Source organism: Lepisma saccharinum, chromosome 2 (genome assembly GCF_977018435.1).
Source record: "Lepisma saccharinum chromosome 2, izLepSacc3.1, whole genome shotgun sequence".
In the NCBI taxonomy this organism is placed as follows: Eukaryota; Metazoa; Arthropoda; class Insecta; order Zygentoma; family Lepismatidae; genus Lepisma; species Lepisma saccharinum.
The window spans coordinates 1,976,421-1,993,605 of record NC_139230.1 but is presented as its reverse complement, the minus strand read 5'-3'; the positions used below and the strand labels follow the sequence as shown (position 1 = coordinate 1,993,605).

Here is a 17,185-nt window from a genome sequence, read left to right as displayed (position 1 = left end):
CCATACAACATTCCCCCATGGATAAAATTTATCAAGCAGAGATGGGGACACAAGTACCCAGAGGGGGAAATCCCCCCTACCCCTCTACAAATACCATTGTATTTGATTTCATTTTGGGAAGTAGTTTTCTTGTGTGTGTGTGAAACAGTCAGCAAACTAAACTATTACATTGTGGTTCTAAATACTTTAGAACATTGGTTCTAACCAAGATCATTAAATGTTACTTAATACATTTATGGCGTAATGTAGAAACGGTGTATTTACATTTACTAAGAAAACCCATACTTCACAAAAAGGGCTATCGAACCAGTAACACCGAAAACTTATAACTTTTTGTCCATTTAACCCCCTACAATTTTCTTATGATCGCTTTAATACATATTCGGTGAGGTTGGTAAGATGCAGAATGGTCCTCCTTTAATCCACAAGGCTAATATGTCAAGCATTGTTTCCATGTTTAATAAAACACTCAAACACTGACCACGGCAAAATTTATTGTAAAAAATATACTATAGACGTAACGTTTCCACCCTCTAAGAGGGTCTTCTTCAGAGAAAGATTCCCAATAAATTCACTTTTCTATTCTCAAGGCTGCATACTTTTCGCTGCATGAAAATCTTTGATGAGCAATCAATTATTGGACACGAATAGGCTTTCAATTGTGTTTGTTAGTTAAGAAATGGTGTACTGTATGCTTTCAATTCAATTTTCTTTGAGGGGGATAAAGCATCCCTGGCGGGGATAAAAATAATTTTATTTTGCGAGGATAAAATGTTTTGTGGGAGGAAATCCCCGGAATCCTCCCCATTAATTCGCACACCGCATGTCAGTATAATCTGTCTGCAGCGGGCCAGTCTAACAATATAAATCAAGATAATCCATTACAGTCTTCTGGCCTTTCGGAGTCCCTTTACCTCAAAGGCACCACCCCGGCTGCCCCAGAGAAGAAAATAAAATAAGAAAGATTAGCGCGAGGTATCCAGGCCCGTAGCTAGAATTGATCTCAGGGGGGATCACGGGTTATCAGGGGGGCTTTGTAAACCAAGTCCATTTTTAAAAAAAATATTAAATAAAGGTAAATTATGTGTGTGTGTGGGGGGGGGGGCGCTCATTCATTTATAAATATCATATACTACACAAATACTACATTTTCTTACATCTTTTAAAAATCTCTTGAAGTGTTAATTGACTGATACTGAAATTATCCCTTACACACGCCATACTATTTTAGATGATACAGATATGTATATCACACACAACAGGGACAGTGAAGGTACAGATAAAGAAGCTCCCCTATGAAAGAACTTTCTGAAGTCTAGAGAATATTCTAAATACTTGCAGCTACTTCTGCTCATAAACAAACTGAGCTAATGTAATAGATACTGTTCATATTCTATGGATTTATCCTTAAAGTTGTGAGTTGTCTACATTAACACTCTTCACTGCAAACAAATTATGCAAAATAGTTTATCTAATGTAAAGGGGGGCTGATAGCAGTGCCAGGGGGCTGGCGGCAGTTCCAGGGGGGGCTGAGCCTCCCCTGGCCCCTGCCTGGCTACGGGCATGGAGATATCTTAGAGAAGCACTTCACACAAGGCCAGATCGATTGTATCAGAAAGAAATAGCTTCAGGTAAACCAGCGTTCCTCTGATGAGAGTAAGAGCAAGAGGTCTCCTGCCCCTCCCCCCCCCCCCCGGTTCTTCTTTTTACTTCCATATCCCTATCTTCATCCTACGTGATTTTAAGGAATGCAGTTGTGCTGATGCTGGCGTGTTTAATTTGTCAATTCCTTCGTTGGCGTTTTATTTTATTTCAATGCTTATTACCTTGCCTTGCATAACATTAAAAAGCGAATGAAGATGTCAATGGACAATTTGCCTGGTAAGTTATGCTTTCCATTCTACTTCTTACTTTTGCGAATCGATTCATTATGGTGATTCGTTGAAATGAATCTATTCATAAACGACGCGTCACGCCATGTTAGTTTTTGACCAGTATAAACAGGCACAGTTAAACACCCTCTACATACATTAGTTAAACCCAATCAACAAGACGGGTACAATGCTATTGGAAATTAATGTATTTCACAAGACGCAGCCTGTTTAAATTTGTAGAGAGATAAGTAGTGTTCGTAATTTTACTGAAAATGTGAATTTATGCATCTCACGGTTCATTTGGTGAGTACTTTTAAATATTGCAAGAAGTTCATGGTGCACAGACTAGAGGTTGACATGATCATTGCGTTTGATTAACTTGTAACACGTAGTGTGCATGTGCATTGCATTCATCACCTGATAAAGGTATTACTAGTAATAAGAAAGTAAATGTAGTGAAAAATTGTAATTATGTTAAGTTCTAAGGGTATAATGTAATAATTGTGAAAAAAAACCCTACCATGGTTTAAATTTTTCAAGTATCTACCTGTCAACGTATTTTATAATACATGTGACAGACAAGCAGTGATTTATATTCAGTGTGTAATAGTGAAGATGCAGTCGATTAATAGATGTTCGATAATCAGTGGACATTTCGTCTTAGATTAGTCAAAAGAAGGGCCAAGTTCAGTTTGTTTTATTGCGATTTCATCATGCTACGAATGCAATTTTTACTTGCTTCGATTTCGATGAACGTCTGTTAACACATACTGCTGAGTTTGAGCGATTACTTAAGGTTTTATTCAATATATGCTTTCATGGTTAGGTTAGGCAGGTTAGGTTTGGTTCCCTTAGCATAAATGTAAAGTCCCTAAATGCATTATACTAAGGTTCCGATTTACTTCTACATTCATTCCCACGCTTCTACGATATTCACTGTTGCTTGTAGACTGCGAATATCTTGTCCATGAGAAGTGCGTAAGGTTTTCAAGTTGTTTTGGTACTACTTTACTATAGGGGAGACACCTATAAATAATTTATTTCACATTTTTTTACATAGTACTAACGTACTATTCTGCATTGTGGAACATTTCTTTAGGTGAAATAATGAATTTCTAACTAAAATAATGTTCACATCTTACATTGAGTACTTACTGTTCTTCCTTATTTCCACACACAATATGGCGATAGCTTACTCGTTCATCGCACGTTGTGCCAGTGTTTTGTCGATTTGGAGTGTGCATGCAGTGTTGCAACCTTGTTCACCGAAAAATATCTAAATTTTTTTTAAAAAAATTAACACTTCACAAAAAAAAGTTCAACTTTTGACATATGAAACCATTGACGTTAGCCCCAAAAATTCACGATAGCCCCACGAACCATCACGGGGATGTGGTTAGGTTAGGCCTGTTGGGTTAGGTTCCATTAGCACGCATTTCGTTCAATTTATCTTATACGGACAACATCGGTTTTTCTCGATGAAAGAAAATACACGGAATTCTTTTGAATTTTAACTTTCGACGTTCTGCATTCCACTACTTTCTTCAAGATTCCGTGTTGAATTACAAATTCCATGGCATCTTCCACACCCGGCAACAACTTCACGACGCATCCTCGACACCTCATCTTGTGGTGATAACACGGCGTGGTTTGATTACGGGGTTTACATTATCTAACACACAGATCATTGTGCTCTCGTGCAGAAAGCAAATGGCGACAGCAGCAATAGCACATCGGAAAGAGATTTTCGTACAAAACCACATGCATTTGCATTAAAATGGATCAAAACTACATTCCCGAACTTCAACAACGCTACAGAAAATTATTTGCGTAAGTACTTTCTCCTGTAAATTTGAAGAAAACCATCTCGCCTATAGTAAAGTGTTGTCTTGGTACTAGTTTACTATTGTTCGGACAGATTTCTTCATTTCTACAGAAGAAACTACTTACCGTAATAAGTTCCTGTAGTATTGTCTAACATCGGGAAGGTGTTTTGTGTGATGTGGGAATGTTTCATAGCGGATATTCATGTTCATTGTTGAAAATTAATTCTCTGACTGACAGTAGCCTTTGGCACGTACACCTTCGTACATCATCATGTGTCGTGATTGTGTTTTGTTCATGTTCATTGGATATCCAGTATTTTGAACTGTCTATGTTTGCAACGAAAGTGCCGTGCCATGGATCCGTGGTGAAATTCGTACCGGGTGTGGAATATCCAGTGGATTTTTTAAATTTAATTGAATGCGGGGTCGTGAAAAAGGGAATGTCGAAAATGTGGCAGTGAATGTAAGCTACTCGTTAGAAGGAATGGGCTGTGGGTATATGCCTAATATGACGTGTCGTGGATACGTGGTGAAATTCAGGCAAGTTTTCCGTATCCTGGAAACTGATTTCTTCAAATTTAAAAGTTTGGGGCTCATTTGGGGGCAGCTGACTCCGGCCAATTTCTAACATGCTTTTAACAGGGACTCTATAGAGAAAGCCAAGGAGCCGGAGTGGAGGCGGGTCCGCGTTAGTGGTTGGGGGCGGTAAGTCACTTACCCCAGGGGCAGAGCCCGGAATCAATGGGAGATTTGGACTCAAGAATTTCAAACTAAAATTTTTTTTTAGTTTAAATTTCCCACCGATTCCGGGACGGATAGCCCCGAAAACTATTCACGGAAAGTGCCACGAAACATTACAATTTTCTTCGTAAAACAATGTGAAGGATAGTAAATTTTTACCGGGCAGGCACTGAACGAATAGCGGGTCGTGCGCCTGCGACATGAATCCATGATGGAAGCCATGAAAAACATATTGATGTTACGTAGGTAAGGAAATTTAATGTTATAAAAATGTAAGTTTCATAGCATGTAGACCTCTAAAAATTACCTTCCGCACTTGTTTGGAATAGAAGAAACTTCACTTTGCACGAAAATATTTTGAAATGTGCTTGACATCGAGGGTGGGTGATGTCACCATGGAGCCCTCTTGACCCTCTGTACCCCCTAGAGAAAGTGAAATGTTTTGCATGGTATGTAAATATTTTGTTGTTTATAAGCGTTTTCAGTTGATTTTAGTTCTTGGAAAAGGTTTTTCTGTTGTTATCCCACCTTTTAAACATCTTTCAAATTTCGTCTAGGTTCCAGTCTTTTCTATTCAATTTCTTATTCCTTTCCTTGCATATATTAGCGGCCTATTTATTTGTTGATTTTCCCTTCTAATGACCTCCCTTTTCATAATATTATGTTTTTCTATGATGTGTTCAGATAAACCTGTTCTGGGTATTTGATCCCTAATATCCTTATCCTGTTCCTTCCACCACACTTCCATGTTTCTTCCCATTTGCCCAATATACTCCTTATCACAAACACATCATATTCTATATACACCCTTCTCTTCCTCCTCATTTTTCTTTTCCTTTCCTTCTCTCTTGTATCCGTGAAGTGGTTTTTCGATATTGTGTGGAGCCCTCATACCCCATTTTATGCCATATTCCTTTTCTGTTTTTTCGATCTTTTCAGAAAACCCTTTAATCCCCATACTATTCCTGTTTCCCACATTCATTATCCATTTCCCTCTTCAATCAATTCTTCCTTATGATTGCATAGCTTTTTCACCCTAATATAGAAATTTAAAAATACATTGTTTTTTCTTCTCTTTGCGTGCACAGATTCTTTACAAATGTATAGGTCTCCTGCCAATGCCTTGTGAAATACACCTGTTCTAATTCCCTCTTTTGGGCCTCCCCGATGGCGCAGTGGTAGCGTCCTCGCCTTGTAATCAAGGGGTCCCGGGTTCGATACCCGGTGGAGGCACAAGTGGTTCGGATTCCACTTTAAACTGTAGGTCCAGTCCCGATTAGCCTTACTGTGCATAAAGTGGACTTAAAACACCAACTCAAACCAAACTAATTCCCTCTTTTGTACTAATAATCTTAAGGTTCAGAAAATTAATTTCATCATTTTTCATTTCCTCTTTTGTAAACTTGATGCGGTCTTCCTGTTCCCTTAAAACTTTAAACATACTATTTAACCCTTTTTCCCCACCGATTATCAGTGTGTCATCAACATATCTCCAAAAATATTTGACCTCCTCTTTCACTTGTTCTATGGCCACCTTCTCAATGTAATGCAATGCTGAATACGATTCCGGAGATCAGGTTACCCATGGCTAACCCTTCTTTTTGTACGTATATCTAGTTACTAAAGCAAAAGTAGTTATATCTCGTAACTAGATGAAACCACATGACGTATTCCCATGCGACTATGATGTCTAAACCTTTTTCCATCAGTCATCTTTGCAAACAGTCTGCCGCTTTATCCCTAGGAACACTCAGATATAAGTTTACAATGTCAGAACTCATGATTTTATTGTTACCAGGTGTGCTGGTTAATAATTCTTAATTTCGTCTCTGGATGGCGCTGGAAGCAAGGGTTGGTGCACAGTCTCAACTGTTATGTCAGTGTGTTGCCAGGACAGTACCTGTCAAAATGCCGTGGATGTGCAACCGAGTGATCGTGATATTGGGTTTGTGTGGTAAACATGTCGACCTTCAAACTAAATAAGGAACATGCTCGTCCTGCTTTTCTTGTTCAATCAAAAGAAAAACGTGAGTGAAAACCATTGTATCCTTGTTGAGACGTTTGGTGACAATGTCCTAACGCAAGACGCACGTGTTTGTTGGTTTCGATGATTGAAAAGTGGTGATTTCAACTTGAAAGACACGGAAAGTGATTTTGCATCATGACAACGCCTCACCACACACAGCGAAAAGTGTCAGAGACATCATTTCTTCACTTGGCTGGGAATTCTTGCCCACCATACACACCAGACTTAGCCCCTTCGGACTACCACTTGTTTTCATCGATGTTTCACTCACTTTCCCAGCAACACTTCAACGATTACGAAGATGTCGAACAATGGCTTGCTGACTGGATCACCTCAAAATGTGAACGATTTTTCTGGTAGGGCATCCATAATTTGATGGACAGATGGGCAAAATGTATAGCTAGTGATGGGACATACTTTGAATAAAGCATTTGTTACCTTTCTTTCCAGATACACTTGTTTTCTTTTGGATCAATTAAGAATTATTAACCGGCACACCTGGTAGTTGTTATATCAAGCTTCTCTATTCCTTTTTTGCTCCCTTCAATTAATTTCGTTTTTACAGTCCTCACTAGGGTGATACTTGTTTCCACCCCTTTCTTAATTTTGTTAATTGGGGTTTCCTTTACCACTTCATAATCTTTGCTGCAAAAACATTCTTTAATTTTTCTTTTATACTCATCCTTACTTATAACATCCATTTTTTTCTCCTTATCAGATTGGATCAAAAATACATTATTTTTTTTATCCATGCTTTAGCATTATTTATCTTCCTCTTATAATTGCTGTGTCTATTTTCTCCATCTCTGCTCCCTCCTTTATTTCCCTTTTCTTTAAATTCTCTTTTCTAACCTGTTCTTCTATTATATCATGAATTCTTTGTTTAGCTTCTGTTTTATTGTCCTTATCATCTACCATTACCCCTACTCTTTCCGCTGCAATTATGAATTCCTCTTTTGCAATCTTTTCGTCCCCTATGGCAAACTTTTGTCCCTTGCCCATTACATCTATTAATTCTTCCGGAAGTTCGTATTCCGTTAAATTTAACAAATTGTCCTCCTTGCCCTCCTTTTTCCCCTTTCTTTCCCCCATTGTTCTTCCTATCTTTACTAATTTATTTTTTGTTTTGTTACTTATTTTATTGTTATCTGCTTTGACGTCTTTAAAATGTCTTTCCTCAATTCTGTCCCATGTCACCCTGTCCAATAACCCGCTCAGCTCTAAGTGCATTTGCAAACATTCTTTATTGAGTTTATCAACCATCCCATACGCTTCTCTGATGCATTTTCCTAACATTCCCATTTGTAAATTATTTTTTGTGTTCAACCCCTTTAATGCTCAGAGGTTTATACTCCTGCTTTAGGGAATTTGGAATTAAACCTGACTTACTGCATTCCTTAAGAAACCAAATCCTATTAATAGTATTATTCAACCTAATTTAATTTTCTGGACCTTAAGATTATTAGTACAAAAGAGGGAATTAGAACAGGTGTATTTCACAAGGCATTGGCAGGAGACCTATACATTTGTAAAGAATCTGTGCACGCAAAGAGAAGAAAAAACAATGTATTTTTACATTTCTATATTAGGGCGAAAAAGCTATGCAATCGTAAGGAAGAATTGATTGAAGAGGAAAAATGGATAATGAATGTGGGAAACAGGAATAGTATGGGGATTAAAGGGTTTTCTGAAAAGATCGAAAAAACAGAAAAGGAATATGGCATAAAATGGGGTATGAGGGCTCCACACAATATCGAAAAACCACTTCACGGATACAAGAGAGAAGAAAAGGAAAAGAAAAATGAGGAGGAAGAGAAGGGTGTATATAGAATATGATGTGTTTGTGATAAGGAGTATATTGGGCAAATGGGAAGAAACATGGAAGTGTGGTGGAAGGAACACGATAAGGATATTAGGGATCAAATACCCAGAACAGGTTTATCTGAACACATCATAGAAAACAACATAATATTATGAAAAGGGAGGTCATTAGAAGGGAAAATCAACAAATAAATAGGCCGCTAATATATGCAAGGAAAGGAATAAGAAATTGAATAGAAAAGACTGGAACCTAGACGAAATTTGGATAATGATGTTTAAAAGGTTGGATAACAGCAGAAATAACAAAATAGGATTTCATGTCTTGCTGGAAGTAAACTGCGCAGCCCAGGAAACACGAGATTTCGAACTGGACATGACGTAAGCATAATGTGGGGAGGAGGGGGATATCCACAACGAACTTCCTGTCTTCAGCTGGAAACCACCGGGAATGAACACAGACATGCGAGTAAAGTGGGTTTTTACAGTTTTAAGTTTTAACTTTCATATGTTTCCGGGGGTTTTACATGAGGGAAGAAATAGAAATAGAAGACAGAATGCTTCATTTAGGCATGTGCAAGTTTTCAACTATTTTTTACCAAGTGAATCATTTTACCCTATTCCTTATTCGACATAATTGACGTGGCATGGAGTACTGATACATGCCAAGAAAAAGCGTGAAGAAGGCAGCAGTATGACCCCCGAAACTTCACTTTTATAAACGGAGTATACTCACTATGTTGTTAATTTCTTCCTTAGTCCTTATTCTCCAGAAATTATTTTCGATGATCGGTCCATAATTTTTGCGTATCATCCTTCTCTCAAATCTGTGCAATGCTTCCTCTTCTGTTATATTCATTACCCATGTCTCAGCACCATATGTTAATATTGGTCTGATTAGTGTTTTGTATATGGTGATTTTAAGTTCCCTGTTTATTATCTTGCTCTTTAATAACCACATGTTTGCATAATATGCTCTATTGCCCATGCATATCCTTTCCTTTATAATTCTGCCTTTTTGTGTTGTTTATTTAATTTATAGTCAAACCTAGGTACTGAAATGAGCTGACTCAAATTCCTTCCCATTCATTTTTATCTCTTTCTCTCTATATTTGTGTGATAATCATGTATTTTGTTTTATTGACATTTCGTTTCTAATCGTAACTTGTTTGCAGCTTCTTCCAGCCTTTGATATGTATTCTTCAAATCAATTCCTGTTCTTGCTATTATTGCAATATCATCCGCATATGCACATATTTGAGTTCTCTTTGTGAAAATTGATCCTCTCTTATCTACATGTAGTGCCAATATGAAAAGTGTAGTTGATAATCCTTCTCCTTGTTTGATTTCTCTATAGTAAGGGAATTCTCTGCTTGTTTCGTTCCCTATTTTCACTTTTGTGCTGGTCTGTTTGTCATTTGTATTAAGTTTATCAATTTATTAGTGATTTCTAGTTCTTGCACGACTTTAGTGAGTTTGGTTATATTTTCTGAAACTCTACTATTTGGTAGTCTTCTTGAAGATATGGAATCCTGAGAAATTGTAGCTTCCTGTGTGGCATAGTTATGGAGTTTTTGGGGCTCGAAAATACAAAAAAATTGTCGATTTTTAGTCTGCGCTTGACTCTTTCATGGATAATTGCTCTTACCCTAATTGAGGTAGAGAGCTGGTTGTAGTCTTGTTTGAAAGGACATGAAATAAGCTTTCCAACAGTGTATCACGTCACTATATTTAGAATAAAATCTTTTCTAGGTCATCCACTTTGACCTTTGGACCTTGAACTTTTGAAGATGCATATCTGCGATTGCCTTGGAACTGAAATATATTGTTAACACAAGGTTACACTGTAACATAACCAAATTTGAAGTTGGGACGATTAATGGATAATTAAAGAAAAACAATTTAATTAGTATAAGTGTATTTTTTCAGCCGGTTATTTCTAGTGGGAGTTTGCAATACTGCACTCTTGCATTGCAGACTTGCTAATCTGCAATACTTCTGCAACTAGAAAGTGAAGAATGTGTGCAGCAGTGTTAGTGTGACAGTTCTTATATGAGCTGACTTTTTTTTTATTTTTTTTTTAAGTAAGATACCTTGACCACCAGCATCATGGCATCATCCAGATTAGAAAGCCTTGAAGATTTTGAGATCCGTGGAATCCTTTACAGTCAACATTTTGAAATTAATAAGTATCACCTGGAAATTAACACCAAAGCAGGAACAAACAGTGGATATCCACAGACAGATCAACACTTGAAACCTCAATGAAGTCTGCAGAATTCGTAGAAATTCTAGTTGAAAAAATGTGCACCTGATCGGAAATTCTTTCATGCCAACACGTTTAATTTCTCAAGCATTTAAAAGAAACAGTTCTTGATAGGCACTACATTGTACTTTGTGATTTTGCAGAAAATTACTCCTGTGTGTTGCAAGATGCCTCGCAAGGTTTTCATTGGAACAATGGTCAAGCAACAACAATACGTCCATTCACTATTTATTATGGAAATCACAATACCTCGACAATCATAACTGAAAATTTGGTTTCCATATCAGATAGCATGATAAAGCATTAGTTCACTTACTCCAGAAAGTACTTATTACATTTTTGAAGGATAAATTTGGTTCTGACAACCTGGTCAAGATATTTTACTTTTCTGATGGAGCAGCAGCACACTACAAAAATCTCAAAAACTTCATTAATGTTGCCTACCATGAGGATGATTTTTCTATGTTGTGTGACCAATTTGCTAAAGTTAATTCCATTCCAGGAATCAAAAAGGTTCATGGAGTACTTCCTTAGAAAGATGTCATGCATATGAAATGTTATTCTGCATGTGATGAATTTATAGAACATCATTTCATAATATGTTAAAATGCCTTAGAATGCACAGATATTACTGGATATTTTACTTGTGTATATAGTAACAACTGGTAGCTAGTGTGTGTTCAGAAAGTGTCTGAAGACACCGGTGATTTACAAATTAACTTTCTTCAACCTCATGGACCATCAGGATCATTTTTATGTTCCCATTTGGTTCAACTGGACATTTGTTGGGTCCCAACGATGCAATGTTCTAACAAAAGTGGATCCTTCCACTGCTACAAGAAGAATGTACACTTTAACAACGGACGAAAGCCAGCTTGCCATGCAAAGACTGAATGAATGAATACTGAAGAACAACCTGTGAACTATGGTGTATGCAAGTTATTTCTCAGGAAACAAAAATTCTTGTCCATTTTTCACTACTGTAGATAATCATATTATTCTTAAAAGTAAATAACAACAGTGTTGCAAACTCCCACTAGAAATGACGAGCTGAAAAAATACACTTATACTAATTAAATTGTTTTTCTTTAATTATCCATTAATCGTCCCAACTTCAAATTTGGTTATGTTACAGTGTAACCTTGTGTTAACAATATATTTCAGTTCCAAGGCAATCGCAGATATGCATCTTCAAAAGTTCAAGGTCCAAAGGTCAAAGTGGATGACCTAGAAAAGATTTTATTCTAAATATAGTGACGTGATACACTGTTGGAAAGCTTATTTCATGTCCTTTCAAACAAGACTACAACCAGCTCTCTACCTCAATTAGGGTAAGAGCAATTATCCATGAAAGTCTCGAGCGCAAACTAAAAATCGACAATTTTTTGTATTTTCGAGCCCCAAAAACTCCATAACTACGCCACACAGGAAGCTACAATTTCTCAGGATTTCACATCTTCATGAAGACTACCAAATAGTAGAGTTTCAGAAAATTCTGAGATGGTTGGGTTGTGAACTTTGTTGATTTGGCATGGAATGACCCTACTGTCAAATGCTCTTTGGTAGTCAATAAATAAAATCAGAAGGTCTATTGCATGCTCGTAGTGTTTTTTAATTATCTGTTGTATTACAAATAATTGATCTGTTGTGCCCCTTCCTAGTCTAAATCCACATTGATGTTCTATTATGTCTTCAGTGTATTTTTTCAATCTTTCATTAATAATACCGGTAAGGATTTTATAGAACACATTTAGCAGCATTATTGGCCTATAGTTAGAGCATTTTGTCCAATCCCCCATTTTATGGATTGGACATAATATTCCCATTTTCCATCCTTCGGGCATTTGTTCTACTTTCCAAATCTGTTTCGGGAGCTCATGAATTCCTATTTTCATTGGCGGGCCTTGCATCTTTATCATTTCTATTATCATACCATCTTCTCCTGTTGCTTTGTTGTTTTTCATTTTCCTGATTGCTGTTTTTGTTTATCTTCTCTGATTATTTCTTCTACTTCTTTTAAAGTTCCCTGTATTTTCTCCCAATGTCTTTGGATTGAACCTCTCTCATCTCCTGTCCATCTTTGTATTTTTTGTGCTAGACCCTTTTGATATTTTTGTCTAGTTTCTTCTTCCATTATTTCACATTCCATTTTATTTTTCTCATTTGTTCTGTTCATTTTATTTTCTTGCAAACTTTTACTTTCAGAAGGAAATGGTCCGAGTCGCAATTAGGTCATCTGCAACTTTTGACATCTACGACTGAAGAGGAGTATCTCTGACATACCAGGACATGGTCGATTTGGTTTATTGTTGTTCCATCTGGAGATGTCCATTTCCCCAGGTGTATATCTTCATGTGGGAAACACCATTATCAATTTTCTTCTAATTGCAAACTAATAAAGTAGATTACCATTGTTATTGCTTTCTCTATGTAAAGAGTAAGATTCACTTATTCCTTTTCTGTTATCCTCTTGAACAATTTGGGCATTAAAATATCCCGTAACGATAATTAAGCTTCGGTGATTCTTCTAATGTTTCCTCTAACTTATCATAGAATTCCTCTTTCCCTTGGTCATCCTTATCTTCCGTGGGAGCATATGCTGTTATAATTGTTGTATTTCTAAAATATCCTTTAATTCTGATCTTGCATATTCTGTCACATAACGGCACAAATTGTAGTACACATTTTCTTGCTTCTTTAGTTATTATCACTCTGTCCTGTTTCTTGTTCTGTTCCACTGTAAAAACAATGTGAAGTCTCTTTTGTCCAATCTACCTGTTCCAGGCCTTCTTAATTTCTTGTAATGCTGCTATCTGTATACCTTTATCTAAAATTTCTTGTGCTATCTCCTGCATCTTCCCTGGGGCTAGTATTGTCTTTGTTTCAGGTGGCCATATTCATGTCAGTTTTCCATTTGGCTAGTCTGTCAACATTTTTATCCACTTTCTGAGGCACATGTTGGGATTTCTAAACAATTAAATTTTCCGGATAAGGTTGTCAGCCTCACGCCAACCCTCGACCTGGAGGACCGGCCTATTTTCTGTAAGGGTCTTCTTCCCTTAGCCTTTATAGATCCCTCTACTAACTACAAGGCAGCAGTGTTTAGGACTAGGTAGGTATATTAGGATAGGACACGGTACAGACGGGACATTGCAGAACGCCTTATTCTGGCTTCTCTTCCGAGACCTGTCCAGCATGGGTGACCTGGCCGGTAGAAAATCTACCACTGGCATAGCTCTCAGCCTCAACAAAGCATGCAAAACCCTCTGCCTGCACAGTCAGTGCTATGCTAATGTTGCATTCCCCGGAGGGGGTGTGAAGTATGTAAGTGCATTATAAATGCATATTTTTAAATGTCTAATTTTATCTTATTTCTGAGGAAAACTTCTGCTTAACAAGATCAAGATGTTGAATTCAAGCATTTTTCACCACATAGGGCATGCTAAAACTTTATTGCATTGATGTTATAATGAAGAGCGTTGTACCACAAATGAATGAAAAAAATATATCTGCATTATATTTTGCAGGTGTGGAAGATGCAGTAGTGATGCACGAATATTATGTCTTGTTTTAAATATTCATCATCATATGTGAACTTACATGGCCACATACATTGAACTTCAATACTGTAATTTAAATTGAATGCATTCAACATGGGAGCAGGAAAGTATGAATGAAGACTCCACAACTGAAAAAGAAGAATTTATACAAGGCGTGATGATATCAAATCTGCCCTTGCTGTTTGCTAATGGCAACCCAACATCTTTGGAGAAGATAACATATGTAAGTCCACTGCATTGATTGATTGTAAATGTTCCAGATATAGACACTTAGCCTTATCTAGTGCTGTTAATCAGAGTGATCCAGTGTGTTGATCAACCATGGCATGGTATTAATAACCTGAAAACCTCCTCCATTGGTGTGTTCCTTATTCTTGGTGATGACATGTAGTAGCATCTAGAAATTAGTTAATGTTTCCAGTCCAAGCAGATTCCTTTTTTCATAATATATCAATCAGAATTTGCAATTTCATGTATTCTTATATTTCAGAAGTCAGAAATTTAATTGTTTCAAATGGCCATTTTAGAGGTGATGTGATTGGCATCATACCCCACCTGCCTTTAATCCCAAAGGTACCCCCAGGTACCCATTGATTTGAGGCTGGGTGAGCCCCAGAGCCACTTAATGCAGGGACAAGGCTTAAAAAATTGTGACCTTAGATCAATCACCCTGGGAATGGAACCTGCTCCCACATGGAAGTCGGATGCCCTACCGACTAGAACACCACAGCTCATGTATATTAAACATCATGATGCATTACTGCATCAGGTTTGAATCCAGCCTGGACATGGCTTTTCGTTCTTTGTGAGTGTCCATCACTCATCTCATCTTTGGGATTAGCCAAAAGTGGCAGAAAAGTGAAGTAAAATAAACCCAATCAAATCAAAAGCATTACTGCATTTCACTGCAGAAGTACAAATTTTGATTTCTTTGAGTTCTTCTAAATACAGCGTTATCAATAGAATGTTCATTGTTTGAGCTAGCCAAGACATTTTGTATGTGCAGCAGGGAAGTGGCAAAGTAACACCCGAGGAAGGACAGTAACATGGGTGCATTGCACTTCCATCATTTTTTTTTTAAATTGGCCCACAAAATTCAAATAAATAATATATAAGTGCCACCTTGTAGACATCATGGCACAGAAAACGTGAACTTTTGATGTTGCAGTAGTTGGAAAGTAGTTCCTTCAGTGTTGTGAAGTTTTTTCAATTTTTTTCAGTATGCACATTGGATTTTTTTTTCATTCATGCATGTACTCTTCGCAACATCTTAATTGACCGCCCTGAAAAATTCAAAGTCCTGAATTCGTAAATTTGGCACAAATAGTATCAAACTTAGCAAGAGTTTTTCTTTCTAAACTAAAACGCTCTTGTGAATTTCTTTCATTCTTTCACATTCCATGAAGTTAGAAACCCTAAACCAGTAATATAATATGCAATTAAACAAAAATCGTAAATTGGAAATAGAAATGTGGATTTTTTTAAAGACTATTCATTCTGAAATAGAAAATAGGGGAATTTATGTGAAGTTGGAAATACTGAAATCGTTCTCTACCACCTGGAGAGAATTGAAATCACATATCAATGCAATGAAGCAAATTTCTCTTGATTGTAGGCAAAATTACAGTAAAGATAAATTGCACAATACCGGACGATTCTACAAAGTGCGTCCTTTCCCTGATCTGTGGCGAAACATGGTTTGGAACTCCTTCAAAATGTTATTTCAACTTAGATCAACTTGTTTTACAGGTTTCACGTTAGCAATTCCCAGGAGCAGTTGGTTAAGTGGTCGTCTCGTTTTGCTTTTTCGTCAAGAATGAAACATCGTAGGTTTTAATCTCACCCACTCCTGATTCTTTTTTTTTTATTGTTATTTATGTAGTACAAGTGTTGTAATAATGTAATATAAGATTACATTAAATCACTGTAAATATTTATGCGATGCATACCTCGGAAATGTTTCTACTCATCTTCTGATTTTTCAGTGATTGGCAGGATTTTTGGCAAGAACTTTCTTTTCATTTAGCTGCTAAAAAGCTATGTTAACACACATTAAGAATGAATGTATAATAAATACATGTTCTTAATCAGCATGTTGTAATCAAGGTCTCCCCGTTTTAATATCAGGTGGAGGCTCATTGCACAATGGTTTGGATCCCACTTTAAACTATAGGTCCAGTCATGATTAGCTTTACTGTGCATAAAGTTGACTTAAAACACCAAATCAACCAATACATCTCCTTTCAGAGTGGGCCTTCTACGATACTGTAGTCGGCCAGCATCCGAAAATACACTTCTGCTACGCGTACACCAGAGTATAATAATCATTTAATATTGTGGCTAATTTTACTTTAAAACCACAGATTAAAGCGATAATAGTGTCCAGAAAATGAACCTCAAAGTAGTCTTCACACAAAGTATTTTAATCCATTGCCAAACATTTCAGTTAAGAATGATATTATGCTTTTCCATTGACCGTATTTTCAATCCATAGTGAATTTGCTAAAAGGACCGTGTCAAGAAATCTAAATATGTAAGTTTTACTAGTAAATGCATTTAAAATGCATGAAACAACAGGGGAGGAGAAAAATAAACCTCAAAAAATAAGTAAAAAATTCAACAAAAACTGTTAAGAATACTGACAAATAAACTAAAGGCTGAAAATGCAAAAGAAATGTAAAATAGAAAGTTTTTTCAGACTCTAACTGAAGGGAAACGGACATGATATCAGGTTTGGCATTGTTTTTAAGGGTCAGAAAAAAAAGTTGATTTTTCTTCAACTTCCGGACCCTAATTACTAATTATGACCATTGAAAAAGTTGGAGGGAAGGAGTCGGCTTACTTAAATTTTTCTTGCTGAGCTATCGTATCGTCCCATATCTCCACTTTCTAATACAGAAAAAAATCAAGTTCATATTTCGAAAATGACTTGCAGTTTTCCACCATGAAACTATGTTTTCATAGTTTGAAGTTCGTTAGTATTATCTTGCAGGGTTTCCATTGGTTTATTTTCACATATATTTTATATTTCATACGTTGAATATCCCTTTCCTCTCTCTTTTCATACAGTCTTT

The 17,185-nt window shown here is 36.7% G+C and overlaps 1 protein-coding gene across 2 annotated transcripts in view; it reads left to right on the top strand.

The window, feature by feature from the left end:
• The first annotated feature begins 2,015 nt into the window (after window positions 1-2,015).
• Window positions 2,016-17,185, top strand: part of LOC145983855 (uncharacterized) — a 41,170-nt gene continuing 26,000 nt past the window's right edge. The window contains exons 1-2 of one of the 2 annotated variants that reach the window (XM_083116912.1): window positions 2,016-2,177; window positions 14,079-14,334. In XM_083116912.1, the coding sequence (XP_082973038.1) occupies window positions 14,194-14,334 (141 nt within the window). In that variant the 5' untranslated portion in view covers window positions 2,016-2,177; window positions 14,079-14,193. Of the gene's footprint in view, window positions 2,178-2,220; window positions 2,301-14,078; window positions 14,335-17,185 lie in introns of those variants that run through there. The other variant, XM_083116913.1, reaches the window with a different exon arrangement.